We start from the raw sequence: 18,172 nt of genomic DNA, 5'->3' as shown, positions 1-18,172 counted from the left end.
GCTAAGATTCTGTGTATAAGGTTTTCCCTAGTAGTGCTTGCTTGTGCCTCCTACTGGATTGATATCTTGACTCTTAACTGAAGGAAATACTTATCTCTACTTTGCTGCATCACCCTTTCCTCTTCAAGGGAAAAATCAACGCAAGCTCAAGAAGTAGTACTTCGTCACCTCCATGTCATACAAACTAAGCATGCTCACTGTGGATGGGCTCATTGTCCAACTTTGATCAGGTGTGCCATGGCCAGGTGGGGTGCGACGTGCTTAGCTCGGTCCCATCCTCTAAAACCCACAACAAATCAAAAAATAAACCAGCCAACATGGCATACACGGTCATCATTGGAATTATTTTTCATGCATACGCAATAGATGCACATCTTTTCATTGATAGAAAGAAAGTTTTACATCACAAGATTATCATGATGCACTAAGCCATGTGCGCAACAAGACATGGAGGTGATCGCAGAGCAAACAGATGAGGCTGCTCATCCCCACTATGGCCTAGGCTAACTCTCTGGGATAATGTTCCTGATTGCGGCGGTGCCGGCTCTAGCCCAAAGGTGTGCTTAGTCCTTGATTATAAAGCATATGTGGGAGACTGCTGGCCAGTCATCGTCGAAGACACAACCGTTTCGATGCTTCCAGAGCCACCATGCGGTAAGAATGGTGAGGGAGGCCAGCCCTTTGCGAGTGGCAGTGGACGCATGGGCACAAGATGTAGCCCACCAAGCATGGAACTCCATATCCTCGTTGGGTAGGTTGGTGGTAGATCGAACCCATGCAAGAACCGCATGCCGCACTTGTCTGGAGAAGGAGCATCCTGCCAATAGGTGTTGCATGGTTTTCTCTTCTTGGTCGCAAAGTGCGCAGACAGATTTGTGGGGCAGACAGTGTCGAGCAAGGTGCTTGGCCGTCCAACATCGGTCTTGCAATGCTAGCCAGACGAAGGATTTGATGTGTGGTGGCGCCCAGATTTCCATGTAGGCTTCCAGTATGGGTCCTCGCAGGCATCAAGGAACAATGCATGGTAGCATGAGCTGGCGGAGTACGTGGCCGACGTGTTCCATCGCCAGCTAAGGATGTCCAACGACTCCAAGAGCTCGATGTGGCACACAGAGCACTCTAGTTCAACATATTGTATCATGGCAGCCAGCCCAAGGCCGCCTTGGATATCCTGTACCCATGATCTGTGGTGCGAGCCATCACGGACAGTGTGTATTTTGCAGTGTTGTCGAGGGTGTTGGGAAACGTAGCATTCAATTTAAAAAAAATCCTACGCTCATGCAAGATCTATCTAGGAGATGTATAGCAAGGAGAGGGGGGAGTGTGTCCATGTACCTTTCATAGACCGAAAGCGAAAGCGTTTGACAACGCGGTTGATGTAGTCGAACTTCTTCTCATTTCGACCGATCAAGCACCAAACGTACAGCACCTCTGAGTTCTACACATGTTCAGCTCGATGGCGTCTCTCGAACTCTTGATCCAGCAAAGTGTCGAGAGAGAGTTCTGTCAGCACGATAGCGTGATGACGGTGATGGTGAAGTGATCCGCGCAGGCCTTCGTTTAAGCACTACAAAGATATGAACGGAAGCGTAAACTGTGAAGGAGGGTGCCGCACATGGGTAGGAATCCATATTATGTGTTCTAGCGGTGCCCTCCCTCCCCCCCCCCCCACCCCCCTCCCTCATATATATAGGTTGGAGGGGAGGAGAGGCAGCCAAGGGGATGCCCCAAGTAGGAGTAATCCTACTTGGGCGCCTCCAGTTTTGGCCTCCCCCTTCCATATTCATCCGAAGAGGGGGAGGAAGAGGGAGGAGAGAAGGAAGGAGGGCTGAATCCCTCTCCTTTCTTTCCGTTTTCTTCTCTTTCCTTCCCCCCTATTATGGCCTACATGGGGCACACCAACCTTTTAGGGGCTGGTCTGTCTCTTTCTTGGCCCATTAGGCCCATGTAGTTGCGAGGGGACCTCTTTTGGTGACCCGATACGTATCCGGTATTTCCGGAACACTTTCGGTGTTCGAATACCATCATTTTACATATGAATCTTTACCTCTCGACCATTTTGAGACTCCTCGTCATGTCTGTGATCTCATCCGAGACTCCGAACAACATTCGTTCACCAAATCACATAACTCATATAATACAAAATCATCATCGAACGTTAAGCGTGCGGACCCTACGGGTTCGAGAACTATGTAGACATGACCGGGACACCTCTCCGGTCAATAACCAACAGCGAAACCTGGATGTTCATATTGGTTTCTACATATTCTGTGAAGATCTTTATCGGTCATACTGTAATAACAACATACGTAATTCTCTTTGTCATCGGTATGTTACTTGCCCGAGATTCGATCGTAATTCTCTTTGTCATCGGTATGTTACTTGCCCGAGATTCGATCGTCAGTATCTTCATATCTAGTTCAATCTCGTTACCGGCAAGTCTCTTTACTCGTTCCTTAATACATCATCCCACAACTAACTCATTACTCACATTGCTTGCAAGGCTTATTATAATGTGCATTACCAAGAGGGCCCAGAGATACCTCTCCGATAGACGGAGTGACAAATCCTAATCTCGATCTATGTCAACCCAACAAACACCTTTGGAGATACCTGTAGAGAATCTTTATAATCACCCAGTCACGTTGTGACGTTTGATAGCACACAAGGCATTCTTTCGGTATCCAGGAGTTGCATAATCTCATAATCGAAGGAATATATATTTAACATGAAGAAAGCAATAGCAATAAAATTAAACGATCAATATGCTAAGCTAACGGATGGGTCTTGTCCATCACATTATTCTCCTAATGATGTGATATCATTCATCAAATGACAACACATGTTTATGGCTAAGAAATTTAACCATCTTTGATTAACGAGCTAATCTAGGCTTATTAGGTAAACTGTGTTTTTTGTCAATGTATCCACACATATATCAAGTTTCCGGTTAATACAATTCTAGCATGAATAATAAACATTTATCATGATATAAAGATATACTCCCTCCGTTCTTTGATATAAGGTGTATAGATTTTTGAGAAAAAATCCAAAATATAAGGTGTATTACGATTACACCACTCGTTTGAACAACTTTTTCAGGGATTTGATTACATTTCCTTATATCATGCAAGCTCCTCTATTTTCTCATGTTAATTAGTTAGGTGTAATCTCGTCCAAAACTTGTGAAATTTTCCCTTCACATGCGTTCTTTAATTTCCATGCCAGAAACTATACACCCTATATTTAGGAACGGAGGAAGTATAAAATAACAACTTTATTATTACCTCTGGGCATGTTTCCTTTAGAGGGATCATCACGTAGACTTGAGGTGCAATCTCAGCCACTGATCACCCGTTGATCTAGTGATCGGTCCAAATTTTGCAGCTAATACCATTCCCGATAGTCCAGATGGTGGATGCTCGAAAGATGGCGCTCATGTGGTCGTCATGCGGAATGTGCGGAATATGCAGGTGACTCCAACTCCAAGGCTTGGAAGGCCATCACTAGAATTGAAACTCCAATACAAACCAAAAATAAACCAAGGGCAAATAAACTAGCCAATGTTTCCCGGGTCCAACGAGTCACAGCGGAGGTAGACAGGCAGCTTGGTAAGCTAAAAAAAAGTTATAGTGAAAAGAATTGAAAGGACAAGGGCATGTAAAACAGTTTTATCTTAAATTTTGCATGTAATTTAAAAATAACAATATTTTTAATAACTAGTTATTTCTAAAAACATGGTATGACATATTGTACTAAGAGATCATCTTTTAAAATAAAAGAAGATGTGACACCTCTAAAATAGCATCATCGTTGAATATGCCCTAATTAGTGACACAAGTTTGCTTAAATTAGATAACAAATGATTACTTGTTGGTCAAATAACGTAATTGTTGCCACAAACGTTAAAATAAAGGTAAGAAATGGAATTGTAACTCTAAAAATAAACAAGAATCAACAATTTGATAATTATACATGTGAAGTTCATTAAAATATATAGTAGTATCTTACAGTAAACAGGGAACTGAATCCCCTGGTTCAAAATCACAAACTACTGTACCAAGCTAACTAGCTACGTAGGCAATATATATATAAGCAAGTAATTTACAATTTCACTTTGTGGATTCAGTACAACGTGTGCAAAATAATTATACAGACGACCCCCAAAAACAATACATACCTAGTAAAAGCTTAGCTGAAGCAAGGCCTGGCTAAAAGATACTCCTTCCGTTCCAAATTAATTGTCGCAGAAATGAATGTATATAGAACTAAAATACATCTAGATACATCCATACCTGCGACAAGTAATTCGAAACGGAGGGAGTACCTACATACGAGCACCGACTACATGACGGCGCATGCCGCGTTGGGGTTCTCGTCGGAGAAGGCGGAGGTGTACTTGACCTCGGTGGAGGAGGCCCTGGCGAGCGGCGCGGCGTCGGGGTCGGCGACGACGTTCCGGACGTAGCCGGGAGGCGCCTTCTTGTCGTAGGCGCCGGGGGCGTAGGGGTGCGGCACCACGTCGTAGGGCACGTACGGCCACGGCTCCACCTTCTTGCCGGTCTTGCGCGCCACCCGCCGCATCAGCTTGGCCGGGTCGTCGATGTACCCGGTGACGGCCACCTTGTTCTGCTTGGGGAGCACCTCGACGCCGGTGACCCCGCGGATGCCGTCGACGGCCTTGCGGATGCGGCGCTCGCAGCCCTCGCAGTCGATCCGCACCTTCATCTCCACCGTCTCCAGCTGCGGCCGCTTCTTGATGTGCCGCCGCGTGCGCACCGTCGGGCACGCGCACATGTCCGACACCGCGTCCAGGATGCCCATCCTCAACTGACCTGAAGATGAATCGATCGGCAAGCAAGGCAGCTAGCTCAAGGCTACAAGCTATAGCTCTGAGAAGATTGATTAGAAGTTCGAGCGACGAGCTGAGAATGAAAATGAATGGAGGAGGAGGAGGCCGGGGAGGAGATATAGGTGGCTGGACGGGGGCGGGGGCGGGCGTACGGAGGGCGACGGCGACACGTGGGGAAGGTGCGTGTGGGAAGGTGATAGGGTGACCGAGATGGGTCTGGAGTCTGGATCGGCCGGATCTGCGTGTGTGGCCGGAGGTCGCCACGTGAACCCCCGAGAAGACTGCGAGTACAAGGCCAACTCGGGTTGATACTCTTGACGGAAAATTAACAAGCATTTCTCTGTTGGTTTTGGCTTCCGTTGCGTAGGCTTTCGGCAAACGGAGGTCGCCGTCCGTCGTTGTCCCAGCCATTCTGGGTTGGAGTTGGGCGCGTTGGAGGTTGGACTGAGCTTTCTTCTGCAGTTTAGTTTGTTTGTTTTTCTTTTCTCTTATATTTTTGCAGAAGAATTCTTGTATTAGTCAATCAAAACACAAGTATAGTCATGCTTAACAGCGTTCAAAAAGACCTCCGGTCCCGACCCAAGCCATACAAGAGTTCGGCCTTGAGTCCTCCGAAAATTTGCCAAAACATGACTTAAATTATTACAACTTCATCGAATATGAGTAATACAAGAACTACGTTCGGTCATACTATTTTTAATTTTGCTAACAAGAAAGGTTTGATCTGTTTGTATCTCCACTAATTTTCACCATGTTAACTGCCTTCAAACTGTCGCTTTCAACATCAATTGGTAGATTGCTTCACTAGAGCTAGCAACAGTCCTTGTCGGATCGATAAGATCTCAGCCTCCAATACATCATCGCACGAAAAAAGATGTATGCATGTGTCTGGATGGACGAACCAGCATGTGTCGAAAATAGAGTCTGACAAAAAGGGAGGTGGTGCTAGTGGGTGGACATGGTCTATGGACAACCCTGAAATTTCCCCTTAGTCTATTTTTCTTTCAAGTACACATAGTCTATACATAAACTCTTTTTTAAAATAAAAAAAGTAGCCTACATATAATTTAGAAAAAATATATTAACAAATAAATTTATATGAATATTTTCAGGGAACTGTCTTTTTATGTTGAGAGGATTTTCAGGGAACAGTCAACAGTGCAAACTGCAAAGGTAATCCCCATCCGACCATTCCAGCTCTTCTAAATCCTTATTTTTCTTACTTTTTCTATCAAACGAGGCGGTTTCCCTCCGATTTTATTAACAAAACCAACGAGCAAAAGCATCCACCACTGCTAATTGGGTTTTCAAAAGTTTTACCGAAGACATGGCCACAAACTCCACACCGAAACCGGGGGACACAGCCCCACACAACCAACGACCGCAACATAGTTCAAACGACAGCAACAAAGTAATAAAACTACTAATAGGCGCTGAAGGAAAGCAAAATAAAGTAGAATAGGCAGAGCCGTCTCCAGGAATTCGGGGCCCCGGGCGAAAACCAAAATGTGGCCCAAAATTTCGAATAATTCACATAAGAGAAAAATCAATATGCGTAAAGCATACTCCCATTTTATTATATATTTGCATGTCTGTTTTATTTGTACCTTATTTAGGCATATATCAAATATTAATACTAATGCTAAAAAGATAAACGATAGCAAAGCAATAAACAAACCTCATGTTCTACCAAAAAGGAGCGCCTGTCTAGCTAGTAAACAAAACCTAAGAAATTATTAGTGATCATCGATCATTTGATCAAACAGAATCTAATTAGTTTCAAATAGTAACAACCGCTAGATGATTAGATCATTCAAATACAAAGAAAATAAATTTAGAAAAGAACCTTGCTCTTGGAGATAAAATCCAGTTCGTAGTCTGGTGTAGATGTGTTCCTCAATCCCGATTGAAGCAACGAACTGACAGAGCCGCGGTCTGTGATTGTTGCATCTTCACGGCAGCCGGCAGGAAGACGATCAACAGTGGGATCGGATCGGAGGCAACTGCCGGCGCCGGCACGACTACTAGGGCCTCGCGCAGGGCAAGGGTTTGGTGCTTCGCCGATCGCCGGTCGCGAGATCCAGACGCCAGTTCACTGCATGTTCCGATCGTGCCATTGGGCCTCCAAACTTCTGTGCTAGTATTATTTTGGGCATGTGTTCAAAAAAAAAGTACTCCCTCCGTTTCTAAATACTTGTCTTTCTAGGCATTTCAACAAGTGACTACATACGGAGCAAAATGAGTGAATCTACACTCTAAAATATATCTACATACATCCGTATGTAGTAGTCATTTGAAATGTCTATAAAGACAAATATTTAGGAACGGAGGGAGTATTATTTTGGGCCTCCCACCTTCTATCATATCGCAGCCCAGTAAACAGCTCACGTACACGTACAACGGTTGGATTCCTGGTCTTTTTAGCGATTTTTCAGCGGCATCTAAGGAAGCGATCTTTCCTGATTTTCTCTCGATGGGGGCCCCACGATTTTGGGGGCCCTGTGCAATCGCTCATCTCGCTCCCCCTCATCGACGGGCCTGAGAATAGGCAGCCCCGCGCACATCTTGATCATGATCAGGGAGACGAAGCCAAGATCATAGTCAGCTCTCCAGCCTCAGCACCCCCGGCCTCCATCCCTATGATGCGCAAAAGATTTCACTTGCCACCCCGCTCAATTAGTTTTGCTCCCAGCATCAGCAGCTTTTGTTCTGAGTTTTTTATCTGCAAAATAGACCAGTCAACAATCCAGTTGCTCATTAGTCTCACGAGGATCATGGGATCATGAACTTTTTTCGATCTAAAAATGATATCATTTCTGCATTTCCAACTGGACCAAAACAAAGCAGAAACCCCAACTAAGATAAGTTTTTTGTCAGATTTCTGAAAGGTTTTCGACCAGACATTTAAACAATCATCTAAACCATTGGGGACTACTCTCAAATCAAAAGCACACTTCACCAGGCTCCAAATCAGCCTGGCAGAAGAACATTGAAAGAACAAGTGATCAATGCTTTCATCTTTTCCATAGTAAACACACTCTTTTCTCCCCCTTCCACCCTTTTCTGATCAAATTGTCTTTAGTTAGAATGCTTTTACGAGCAATCTTCCACAGAAACTTGTGTGGGAAACCTATATCAAATTTTAACCAAAAACAAGTATAATGATTTCACAGAGAATTTTGCTGTCATTGGTGAGCATCCACTAGGTTTATCTTTGCCCCCATACATTCTAACTTAACTTCTTCACACCTATTTTCGAGACTAGCCCATAGCTTAGCACTCTCTCCAATCAAGGTTCTTCTCAAAGAAAAATTATTCCAACTCTTACTAATAGCTTCTGTAACAGAGATGTTATGATCAAAGTTGAATGTTATACAATCTGGGGTATGCCTCCTTTAGTGGTTTGGAGCCCACCCACTAGTCTTCCTAAAACCTAGTGTTCTTACCATCACCCAACTCTTTCTTAACATGTTATTTTTCTTGCTAGATGCAGTTTTGTGATGATTTAAATTCTTGACATTGTCCCCTTTCCAACATAAATGTGAAAAGCGATTTAGATATTTAGTAACTTTTGTTCCTACATAATTGTACAGGAAGGCAAGATGAATAAAAGTAACAAGACAATGGCATATATTTTTTTTGAAGTTCAAACCACGTTGAGGGAGTCCCGAATTAGGGGGTGTTCGGGTAGCCGGACTATACCTTCAGCCGGACTCCAGGACTATGAAGATACAAGATTGAAGACTTCGTCCCGTGTCCGGATGGGACTTTCCTTGGCGTGGAAGGCAAGCTTGGCGATGCGGATATTCAAGATCTCCTACCATTGTAACCGACTTTGTGTAACCCTAAACCTCTCCGGTGTCTATATAAACCGGAGGGTTTTAGTCCGTAGGACAACTTCATCATACAACAATCATACCATAGGCTAGCTTCTAGGGTTTAGCCTCCTTGATCTCGTGGTAGATCTACTCTTATACTACCCATACCATCAATATTAATCAAGCAGGACGTAGGGTTTTACCTCCATCAAGAGGGCCCGAACCTGGGTAAAACATCGTGTTCCTTGCCTCCTGTTACCATCAGCCTAGACGCACAGTTCGGGACCCCCTACCCGAGATCCGCCGGTTTTGACACGGACATTGGTGCTTTCATTGAGAGTTCCTCTGTGTCGTCGCTTTTAGGCCCGATGGCTCCTTCGATCATCAACAACGATGCAGTCCAGGGTGAGACTTTTCTCCCCGGACAGATCTTCATCTTCGGCGGCTTCGCACTACGGGCCAATTCGCTTGGCCACCTTGAGCAGATCGAAAGCTACGCCCCTGGCCATCAGGTCAGGTTTGGAAGCCTAAACTACACGGCTGACATCCGCGGGGACTTGATCTTCGACGGATTCGAGCCACAGCCAAGCGCGCCGCATTGTCTCGATGGGCATGATATAGCTCTGCCGCCGAACAGTGCCTTGGAGGCCGCACACGCATCGGTTTCGACCATTGATTCGGAGCCTACTGCGCCGATCGAGGATCAGCGGTTGGACGCTGCCTCAGGGGCTGCGATCTCAGAGGCGATCGAGCCAAACTCCAGCCCCGCACTCCGCATGGCCCGTGACTCCGAGGAGCCGGATTCCTTTCCGAAGTCTGAGCCCCATGCGCCCCTGCCGATCGAATCCGATTGGGCGCCGATAGAGCTCACCGCCGCAGACATCTTTCAGCACTCGCCCTTCGGCGACATCCTGAATTCGCTAAAGTCTCTCTCTTTATCAGGAGAGCCCTGGCCGGACTACGGTCAGTAAGGATGGGATTCGGATGATGAAGAAATTCAAAACCCACCCACCACCCACTTCGTAGCCACTGTCGACGACTTAACCGACATGCTCAACTTCGACTCCGAAGACATCGACGGTATGGACGACGATGCAGGAGACAACCAAGAACCAACGCCTATAGGGCATCGGACAGCCACCTCATCTCACGATGTGTACATGGTGGATACCCCTAAAGGAAGCAACAACAAGGAAAACGGGGATGGAAAGAGGGATCGATCTCTCGAAAAACAATCAAAGCGTCGGCGTAAACGCCGACCCAAGCCCCGCCTCGATAAAGACCCAGCCATAGAGCAGGATGAGCCGGTAGACGACGAGCATGCCTTAGAGCAACCGTCCCAACAGGACAACACGGATAGAGAAACCGAACATCCCTCCCCCGGCGAAAATGGCATTCCGGACGACCCTACGCCGGACAAGCCCACGAAGCAGAAGAACCTCCACAAACGGCTCGTTGCAACCGCACGCAGCCTGAAAAAGCAGAAGCGGAAGCTAAAAACTGCGAAAGATGCACTCAGGATCAGATGGAGTAAAGTAATCAATACCGCAGACAAATACGGCGACAGTCGCCGCACTAAAAGCTATCCGAAGAGAAAGCTACTGCCTGAATTCGACGAGGAGGCCTTAGAGCCATCGCATTCCAAAAGTGAGAAAGCCACACGGTCGGATAGACGACCCCATGGCCAGCATAAAGCGGCAAGCAGCGCCGCATTTAAGCCGGCATGCGACCCACTTAAGGATTCGCATCATGGCCCAGCCAGGTCCATTTACGGGCCAAGAAAGCAAGCTCTCGTAAGCAATGCAATAAAGTCATTATCAGAATCCGGCACACCCAAATACAGGGGTGCCGCACACCCCCTATGTTTCACCGATGAGGTCCTGGATTATGAATTTCCAACGGGATTCAAACCCGTAAACATAGATGCATATGATGGAACAACAGACCCTGGAGTCTGGATCGAGGATTATATCCTCCACATACATATGGCTAGAGGAGATGACCTCCACGCCATAAAATACTTACCCCTCAAGCTCGAGGACGCTTTCCGAGCAAATTTTCAAGGGACCTATGTCCGCCCTCGGATGTAGACGATCTTAGTCACATAACTCAACAGCCCGGAGAGTCAGCTCGGCAATTCTGGAATATATTTCTTACTAAAAAGAATCAGATAGTCGACTGTCCGGACGCTGAAGCCTTAGCGGCTTTCAGGCATAATGTCCGAGACGAATGGCTCGCCAGACACCTCGGCCAAGAAAAGTCAAGAACAATGGCCGCACTAACAAGCCTCATGACCCGCTTTTGCGCAGGAGAGGACAGCTGGTTGGCAAGATGCAGCACCAGTGACCCAAGTACATTCGAAACTAGGGATGGAAACGGAAAACCGCGACGCAATGAGGACCGTCGCCGGACTAAGGAAAAAAGTCCGAAGAGCACGGCAGTCAACGCCGGATTCAAAAGCTCACGACAGAATCAGAAAAATCCGCCCCTCCAAGATAACAGGGACGACCTATCCAACCTAACAAAAATCTTGGATAGGATATGTCAAATACACAGCACTCCCGGAAAGCCTGCTAACCATACCCAGAGAGATTGTTAGGTTTTCAAACAATCCGGCAGACTCAATGCCGAACACAAGGGGCTCGACACACCAAGCGAAGACGAAGACGAACCCCAAAAGTAGAGTACCAGGAAACAAAAGAATTTCCCACAAAAAGTAAAAACAGTAAACTTACTCCACATAACAAAACGTGCGGCGCCCATAAAGGTACGCGCCCCACGGTCTATCCCAAAGGAATCCCGTCACTGGTTGTCAAAACCAATCATCTTCGATCATCTGGATTATTCTAGAAGTATCAGGAACCCAGGCTGGACTGCCCTGGTACTCGATCCAATAATTGGCGGACTCCAGTTTTCAAATGTCCTTATGGACGGTGGCAGCGGACTCAACCTGATATATCAGGACTCAATCCACCACATGGGGATTGACCCAAAAAGAATTCGCCACAGCAAAACCTCCTTTCAAGGAGTAACGCCAGGTCCGGACACCCATTGCATGGGTTTTCTCCGGCTCGAGGTTATTTTCGGCTCTGCCGATAACTTCCGTCGCGAAAAGCTGACTTTCCACATCGTCCCATTCTCAAGTCGCTACCAAGCACTACTGGGACGCGAAGCTTTCGCCCGCTTTAATGCAATACCGCATTATGCATCTCTTACGCTTAAGATGCCCGATCCACGCGGCATCATCTCCTTAAAGGGGAAGCAGTGAGAACACCTCCCCCAAGCGGAGGATTGTGCGGCCGCTTTAACAGCCCCACAATACAATGGCTTCACCAGCCAGAACATCGGAACAGGTCATTAAGACCACGGACACGGATAGACGAGTCCGGCACAAAAGTATCGTTGATAAAGGCTTAGTGGCCATATACCCCTGCACTAGGGGCTTCACACGTATAAAATAAGAGACAATAAAGCTCAATTTTTCATATTTTACTTTACACTTTGTTTATTTCATATAACTTTTGTTCGGCACGCCCCTTTTTCAACTCAGTTGCTCTCTTTTTACAGATGAACGTCGTGTTGCGCCCGTCCAGGATACGGCACAACGGAGACACAGGCGCAGACGTGCAGTAGAGACCCGTTCCAAGGATTCTTTTCAGATTAAGACCCTGCGTAAACCTTTTTTACTGTCTCTTGTTGATACACATCCCCTGGTTCTATGACCAAGGAGGAGGCTGGCGTCTTGGCATGTGGCCACGTCAGAATTCTTGCGCGTACCTGGACACTAGGGGCTTATACCTCAGAGCATTACCTCGCCCGCTCTCATAAAGACCGAATACCTTAGGAAGTGTTCGGCGTCGCGAGTTTGGCCTTATATGCATCAGTTCTGAGTCATGATTTTGGTCAAATGTTGGGTTGCCCAGCTCCTGTGTTCGGCCGCCTTACGTTCCGCTCTATCGGCTAAGGCGGCACCAGGAGAACTACTGCGATTGTGCCCTGGTTCGGCCAGGCGAGCACCTCAGTAGAGAAAGCCGAAAACCGACTGTCATGATATGGCGTGAGATTGGTCAACCACTCGATGACTCTCCGGAATCTGTAGGATTCCTCCGCATTAACGAAGGGCCGTTTCCCGGCCAGGCACATACGCGCCCCGAATTCGGGCGAGCGCAGTCGCCACCAGGGGCTACCTAAATAGTCCCATTGTCAAGCTCCTATGGCTAAGTGAAAGTGTTAAAGCATTATAGTCCGGTTGCCTAGCTCGCTGCGCTATCACCTCCTTTGTAGGACCAAGGCGTTGGATTAAGTGTGAAAATGCGCCTTCTGCGAGCACCCCCGCACTATGTGCGTGGGGGCTGAAGCCAACGACTGTAATCTTTCAGATTTTGTATATATATCTTAAAACGGCCGCACAGGAGGTGTTCCAAATACTTGAAGGCACAAGTATAAAAGGCTACTACAATTCATCAAAATATTTCTTTATAATTACATATGCTATCAGAACATAGCATCCTTCGAGCACTGCGCCTCTATTACACGAGCGCCTTCAAGGACTTCCTGAAAATAGTGCTCGGAGGGTACTCGGCTTTTGTCCGAATCTCGGGATGCAACAACGGTGGTCTCCATCTCTGCCCAGTATGTCTTGACATGGGCAAGAGCCATCTGTGCACCCCCTATGCATGCTGACCTCTTCATCGCATTGATACGTGGCACCGCGTCAAGGAATTGCTGCACCAAGCTGAAATAACTTTTCGGCTCCGATCTCCCCGGCCACAGATGACCCATGACGTACTTCATGGCGAGTCCAGACAATCTATTCAGTTCGGCCCATTGAGCCAGACGATCATCCACTGCCAGTGGACGCTCTGGATTCTGGAACTGCGACCAGAAAAGCCTTTCCACTTCGCGATCTTCTTGATCTCGAAAGTATTCGGTCGCATCAGCAGCACTCGCTGCCAAATCCAGATAGGTGTCCTCCGCACTCCACATCCGGTCCAACGGAGCAAACTTCGGATCGCAAAACTTCCTCCGCAGCATAAAGGGCTTTCCAGCCGCAATCTGTCCGGCCTGACGCAGCTCCTCCTTCGCAGCTCTCATCGCAGAGCGAGCGTCCTTGGCATCAGCAACGGCCTTCTCTAAGTCCGTCTGTCTCGCCCGGTCTTCTTTCTCAAGAAACTTGCAACGGTCAGCAGCACTTTTTAACTTCACGGCCATCTCGGCCATCTCCTTCTTGCTTCGGCAGTGAGCAGCCTGTTCGGCTCTCAGCTCTTCAAGGGCCTTCTTGGCAACCGCATCACTTTTCCTGGCTTGTTCCTTAGCTCGGGCAAGTTCCGCCCGAAGACTCTCCACGACGGCCGCACCATCTGCGTCAAGCACACACATTGTAAGATACTGGCATAAAGCTCCTCTTACCAGATGCCGCCCGAGGAATTGCATACCTTGAGCCTCATCAAGCCGCTCGTTGACGAGCGCGATGTCGGCATCTGGCACGTCAAGTTGCCGCTTTAGTTCGGCAAAATCATCAGTTCGGCTCGATTCCGGACACTTCGCCACCTGTATACAAAGGCGACATTTTAGACCTGGGATTATGATCCTCTGCGTGCCGTCAACTTCGACAATGCACAGAGTCTCAAGGGTTACTATCTACACAGGGCGCATCTTGTTTATGCGCAACTGACAAAGAAGTACATTATCAAACGTACCTCAAAACCCGTCAGCAAACTTCTCACGGCCTCATGCAATCCGCTTTCCGCGGACGAAATCCTTCCAATCACCGTACCCACCAATGCACGGTGCTCCTCTAAGATAGAAGCTCGCCCCAGCAGAATCATCAGCTCCTCCGACCGCGCATCGGACAGTGCCGGACTCGTCCTATGACCTCCATCGAAGGCCGGACGCGGAGAACCTTGGGGGGACATATGGCTACCTTCCACCCCTGCCGGATTCGGAGAATCCCTCCGCGACGACACCTCAGGGTCGCCCGCCTCGCCAGGCGGTATGGCAGGGGGAGGCGTTCCACTCTCCATCATCTCCGGAAGAAGATCCCCTGAAGGCGAGCTCTGCTGAGAAGGGCTGAGGTCCGAGCTACAAAGTAAAATTTCGGTTAATCTTCTCAGATAAAAAGCAAGGATTTCTCTCATCCCTCTAAAGGAAAATCTTTCTCTACTTACGGCTCGCTGGAGGGCTGATCCCTTTGAGGGCGTAGTTCGGCCGAGGATCTCCCCGGCGTCGGACCCTCTGACGAGGACTTTTTCCCCCGCTTTGAGGCCATGGTCTCCGGGTCGTCAGAGGCGGCCCTCTTCTTCCCCTTAGGAGAGGAATTGTCGGTTCCTCCCTTCGGAGCAGCCTCCTTCGAGGAGGCCATAGTTTCCTTGTCCTCCCCCTCACTTCCCTCCAAGGGCACGATCTTCAACATCCTGACTAGCACGGGATCCGGCCTGGTCTCAGGAAGGGGAGCCGGACACCTGATCAGCTTTGCCTTCGCTATCCACTCCTGTTTAAAAGGACAACTCTTTTAGGGGCGAATTTATGACAATTTTACGGATAGCGAGTCCGGGCACAAGGTTACTTACTTGAGTATCCGGGCGATTGCAGCTTAAACCTGTGTCCTCGGTCAAATCCGGACACATTGCTTGTGATCCAAAGAACATTTTATACATCTCCACGGGCGTTGCGCCCATAAAATGCTGGAGAGCTCGTGGTCCCTCCGGATTAAACTCCCATAGATGAAGGGAGCGACGTTTGCCGGGCAGTGTTCGGCGAATTAGCATGACCTGCGTCACCTTGACCAAGTTGAGGTCTCTTTCTAAGAGATCCCTAATGCGGCCCTGCAACAAGGGCACGTCTTTGGATAACCCCCAATCTAATCCTTTGTTGACCCATGATGCTAGCCGTGGTGGGGGACCCGAGCGAAAGGCAGGAGGCGCCACCCACTTGGCGCTCCTGGGAGCGGTGATATAGAACCACTCTCGTTGCCACAAGCCGAGCTCCTCTTGAAAGGAGCCCTCCGGCCATGGAGCATCAGCATTCTTACTTATGACAGCGCCTCCGCACTCTGCGTGCCGTCCCTCGATCATCTTCGGCTCCACTCCAAAAGTCTTGAGCCATAATCCGAAGTGAGGAGTAACACGGAGGAACGCTTCGCACACAACGATGAATGAGGAAATGTGGAGGATGGACTCCGGAGCTAAGTCATGAAATTCCAGCCCATAATAGAACATCAGCCCCCTCACGAAGGGATCCATCGGGAAGCCTAACCCCCGAAGGAAGTGAGACATGAACACTACGCTCTCACCGGGCTGGGGACTGGGAATAGCCTGCCTTTGAGCAGGCAACCTATGCGAAATTTCGGCGGTTAAGAACTTAGCCTCTCTCAACTTTAGCACGTCCTCCTCTGTGACGGAGGAGGGCATCCATCGGCCTTGAAGGTCGGAACCGGACATTGTCGAAGGTCCGAAGCGCCTGGAATCTGGAGCCTAGGGTGTTGGAACTCGAGGCGACGGGCGAACTTGTTTTAAGATTGGAGAAAAGGAGTAAGGCCCTGGTCTCTTTATAAGAGGTTGAATACCAGGAGCCCTCCCCGTAACCGTTTGGGACTCGCCTTTAATCGAGAAGACATGCTAACGGGCACGATCGGGTTACCCACATCCGTATTGATGAGAATCCCGTAAATAAAGGGGACACGATCTCTGCTTTGACAAGACGTGCCAAGGAAACCGCCTCGCAAAACACGCTGAGGTGGAAAAGTGAAAACGATTCGAATAAAGGCTTGGCCGCAGTGTGATGTCACGCTGCGGAATACGTCAGCAGATTAGATTTGTGTTAATATTATTCTCTCTGTGGCAATACGTGGAAACTTATTTTGCAGAGCCGGATACTACTCTTGGTGTTTACAAACTTTTATGAAGAATTTGGAGGAGGAACCCGCCTTGCAATGCCGAAGACAATCTACGCGCCGGACTCGTCGTCATTGAAGCCTGGTTCAGGGGCTACTGAGGGAGTCCCGGATTAGGGGGTGTTCGGGTAGCCGGGCTATACCTTCAGCCGGACTCCAGGACTATGAAGATACAAGATTGAAGACTTCGTCCCGTGTCCGGATGGGATTTTCCTTGGCGTGGAAGGCAAGCTTGGCGATGCGGATATTCAAGATCTCCTACCGTTGTAACCGACTTTGTGTAACCCTAACCCTCTCCGGTGTCTATATAAACCGGAGGGTTTTAGTCCGTAGGACAACTTCATCATACAACAATCATACCATAGGCTAGCTTCTAGGGTTTAGCCTCCTTGATCTCGTGGTAGATCTACTCTTGTAGTACCCATATCATCAATATTAATCAAGCAGGACGTAGGGTTTTACCTCCATCAAGAGGGCCCGAACCTAGGTAAAACATCGTGTTCCTTGCCTCCTGTTACCATCCGCCTAGACGCACAGTTCGGGACCCCCTACCCGAGATCCGCCGGTTTTGACACCGACACACGTGATCCGCCGAAACATCTCATCCAAAGCCGATCCATATTTGATGAATTGCAATGGCCTTGGTCATCTTGCCATGAATATGGTTGTAGTGATGTGCACACAACTTTTCCTTTGGTTATTAGTTATGCAACATAGCTTGACTTTTATATGCCTTGAAACTGTTTTTCTTTTTTAGTATTTTTGGCCCTTAGTTTCTTGTCTAGGGCGTTACCCTATCCTGGCTCTGCCACTGTATGTTATTTTTTTTCTTTATGATGTGTAATTATGGTATACACACCACCAACCCGCTAAACACCCTTGCAACCAAGTAGTATAATCATTCAAAATTCAGCCTAAAACTATCTATTGGTTAGTGTGGAAAAAGTAAAACACACTCTAGTATAAAAGTAATAAGTTGAGAGAATATGTATTTGGCGTCAATAAAATTCATCTTGTAGCACTCGTGCACTTTGCTTCAAAAGCAAAGCATGGTTAAGCCTTGGGCGGTGTTCTCTGTGCCTAAGACCATAGGGCATCTTCAAAGCGGACCCTCAAAGCTCATGCAAACATCCGCACCGAGCTATTCGGACGCAGATTTCCATTCAATGGCATCATGCATCGATCCGTGGGCCAGTCCGGACATCGGGTTACCCGCAAACCGGAAGCAAACTAGGGGGTTGCGGGAGTCCAAACACCAACCACGTAAGACTCCGACACCCCCGGCCCATCCAAAACTACACCCCAAACCCCGTCCATACTTCCCTCTTTCTCTAGATACGCTTTCTCTCTCGCCGACACCGCCGCTCTATCACCACAAATTAAGATCATGATGATCCCAATCACAAATATATGGTTGTAAGAAACAAATCCCCATACCCATGCCTGTTTTAATTATAAGTGTTTACACTCTAAGATTGTTAAGGTCCGGTTGAAAAAACTGGAATTTAATTCTCTTGCAAAGACTTGGTAGAGTCTTTGTTGCAGTAGCCATTCTCTCGTGGGTTAGATAAACTCGGGATCACTCCTTGGGAAAAGGGCGGGAATGTCTTT

General features: G+C 47.9%; 1 protein-coding gene across 1 annotated transcript; it reads right to left on the bottom strand.

Annotated features, from left to right (window-relative positions):
* Nucleotides 1-3,961: 3,961 nt before the first annotated feature.
* Nucleotides 3,962-4,944, bottom strand: LOC125516301 (heavy metal-associated isoprenylated plant protein 27). Its single transcript, XM_048681783.2, has one exon. The coding sequence runs from the start codon at nucleotides 4,822-4,824 to the stop codon at nucleotides 4,345-4,347; it is 480 nt and encodes a 159-aa protein (XP_048537740.1). The 5' UTR covers nucleotides 4,825-4,944; the 3' UTR covers nucleotides 3,962-4,344.
* Between the last annotated feature and the right edge of the window lie 13,228 nt (nucleotides 4,945-18,172).

This window comes from Triticum urartu, chromosome 6A (genome assembly GCF_056163025.1).
Source record: "Triticum urartu cultivar PI428250 chromosome 6A, HENAU_Tu73, whole genome shotgun sequence".
Taxonomy (NCBI): Eukaryota; Viridiplantae; Streptophyta; class Magnoliopsida; order Poales; family Poaceae; genus Triticum; species Triticum urartu.
Note: the sequence above shows the minus strand (reverse complement) of the source record. Positions and strands in the feature narration are given on the sequence as shown.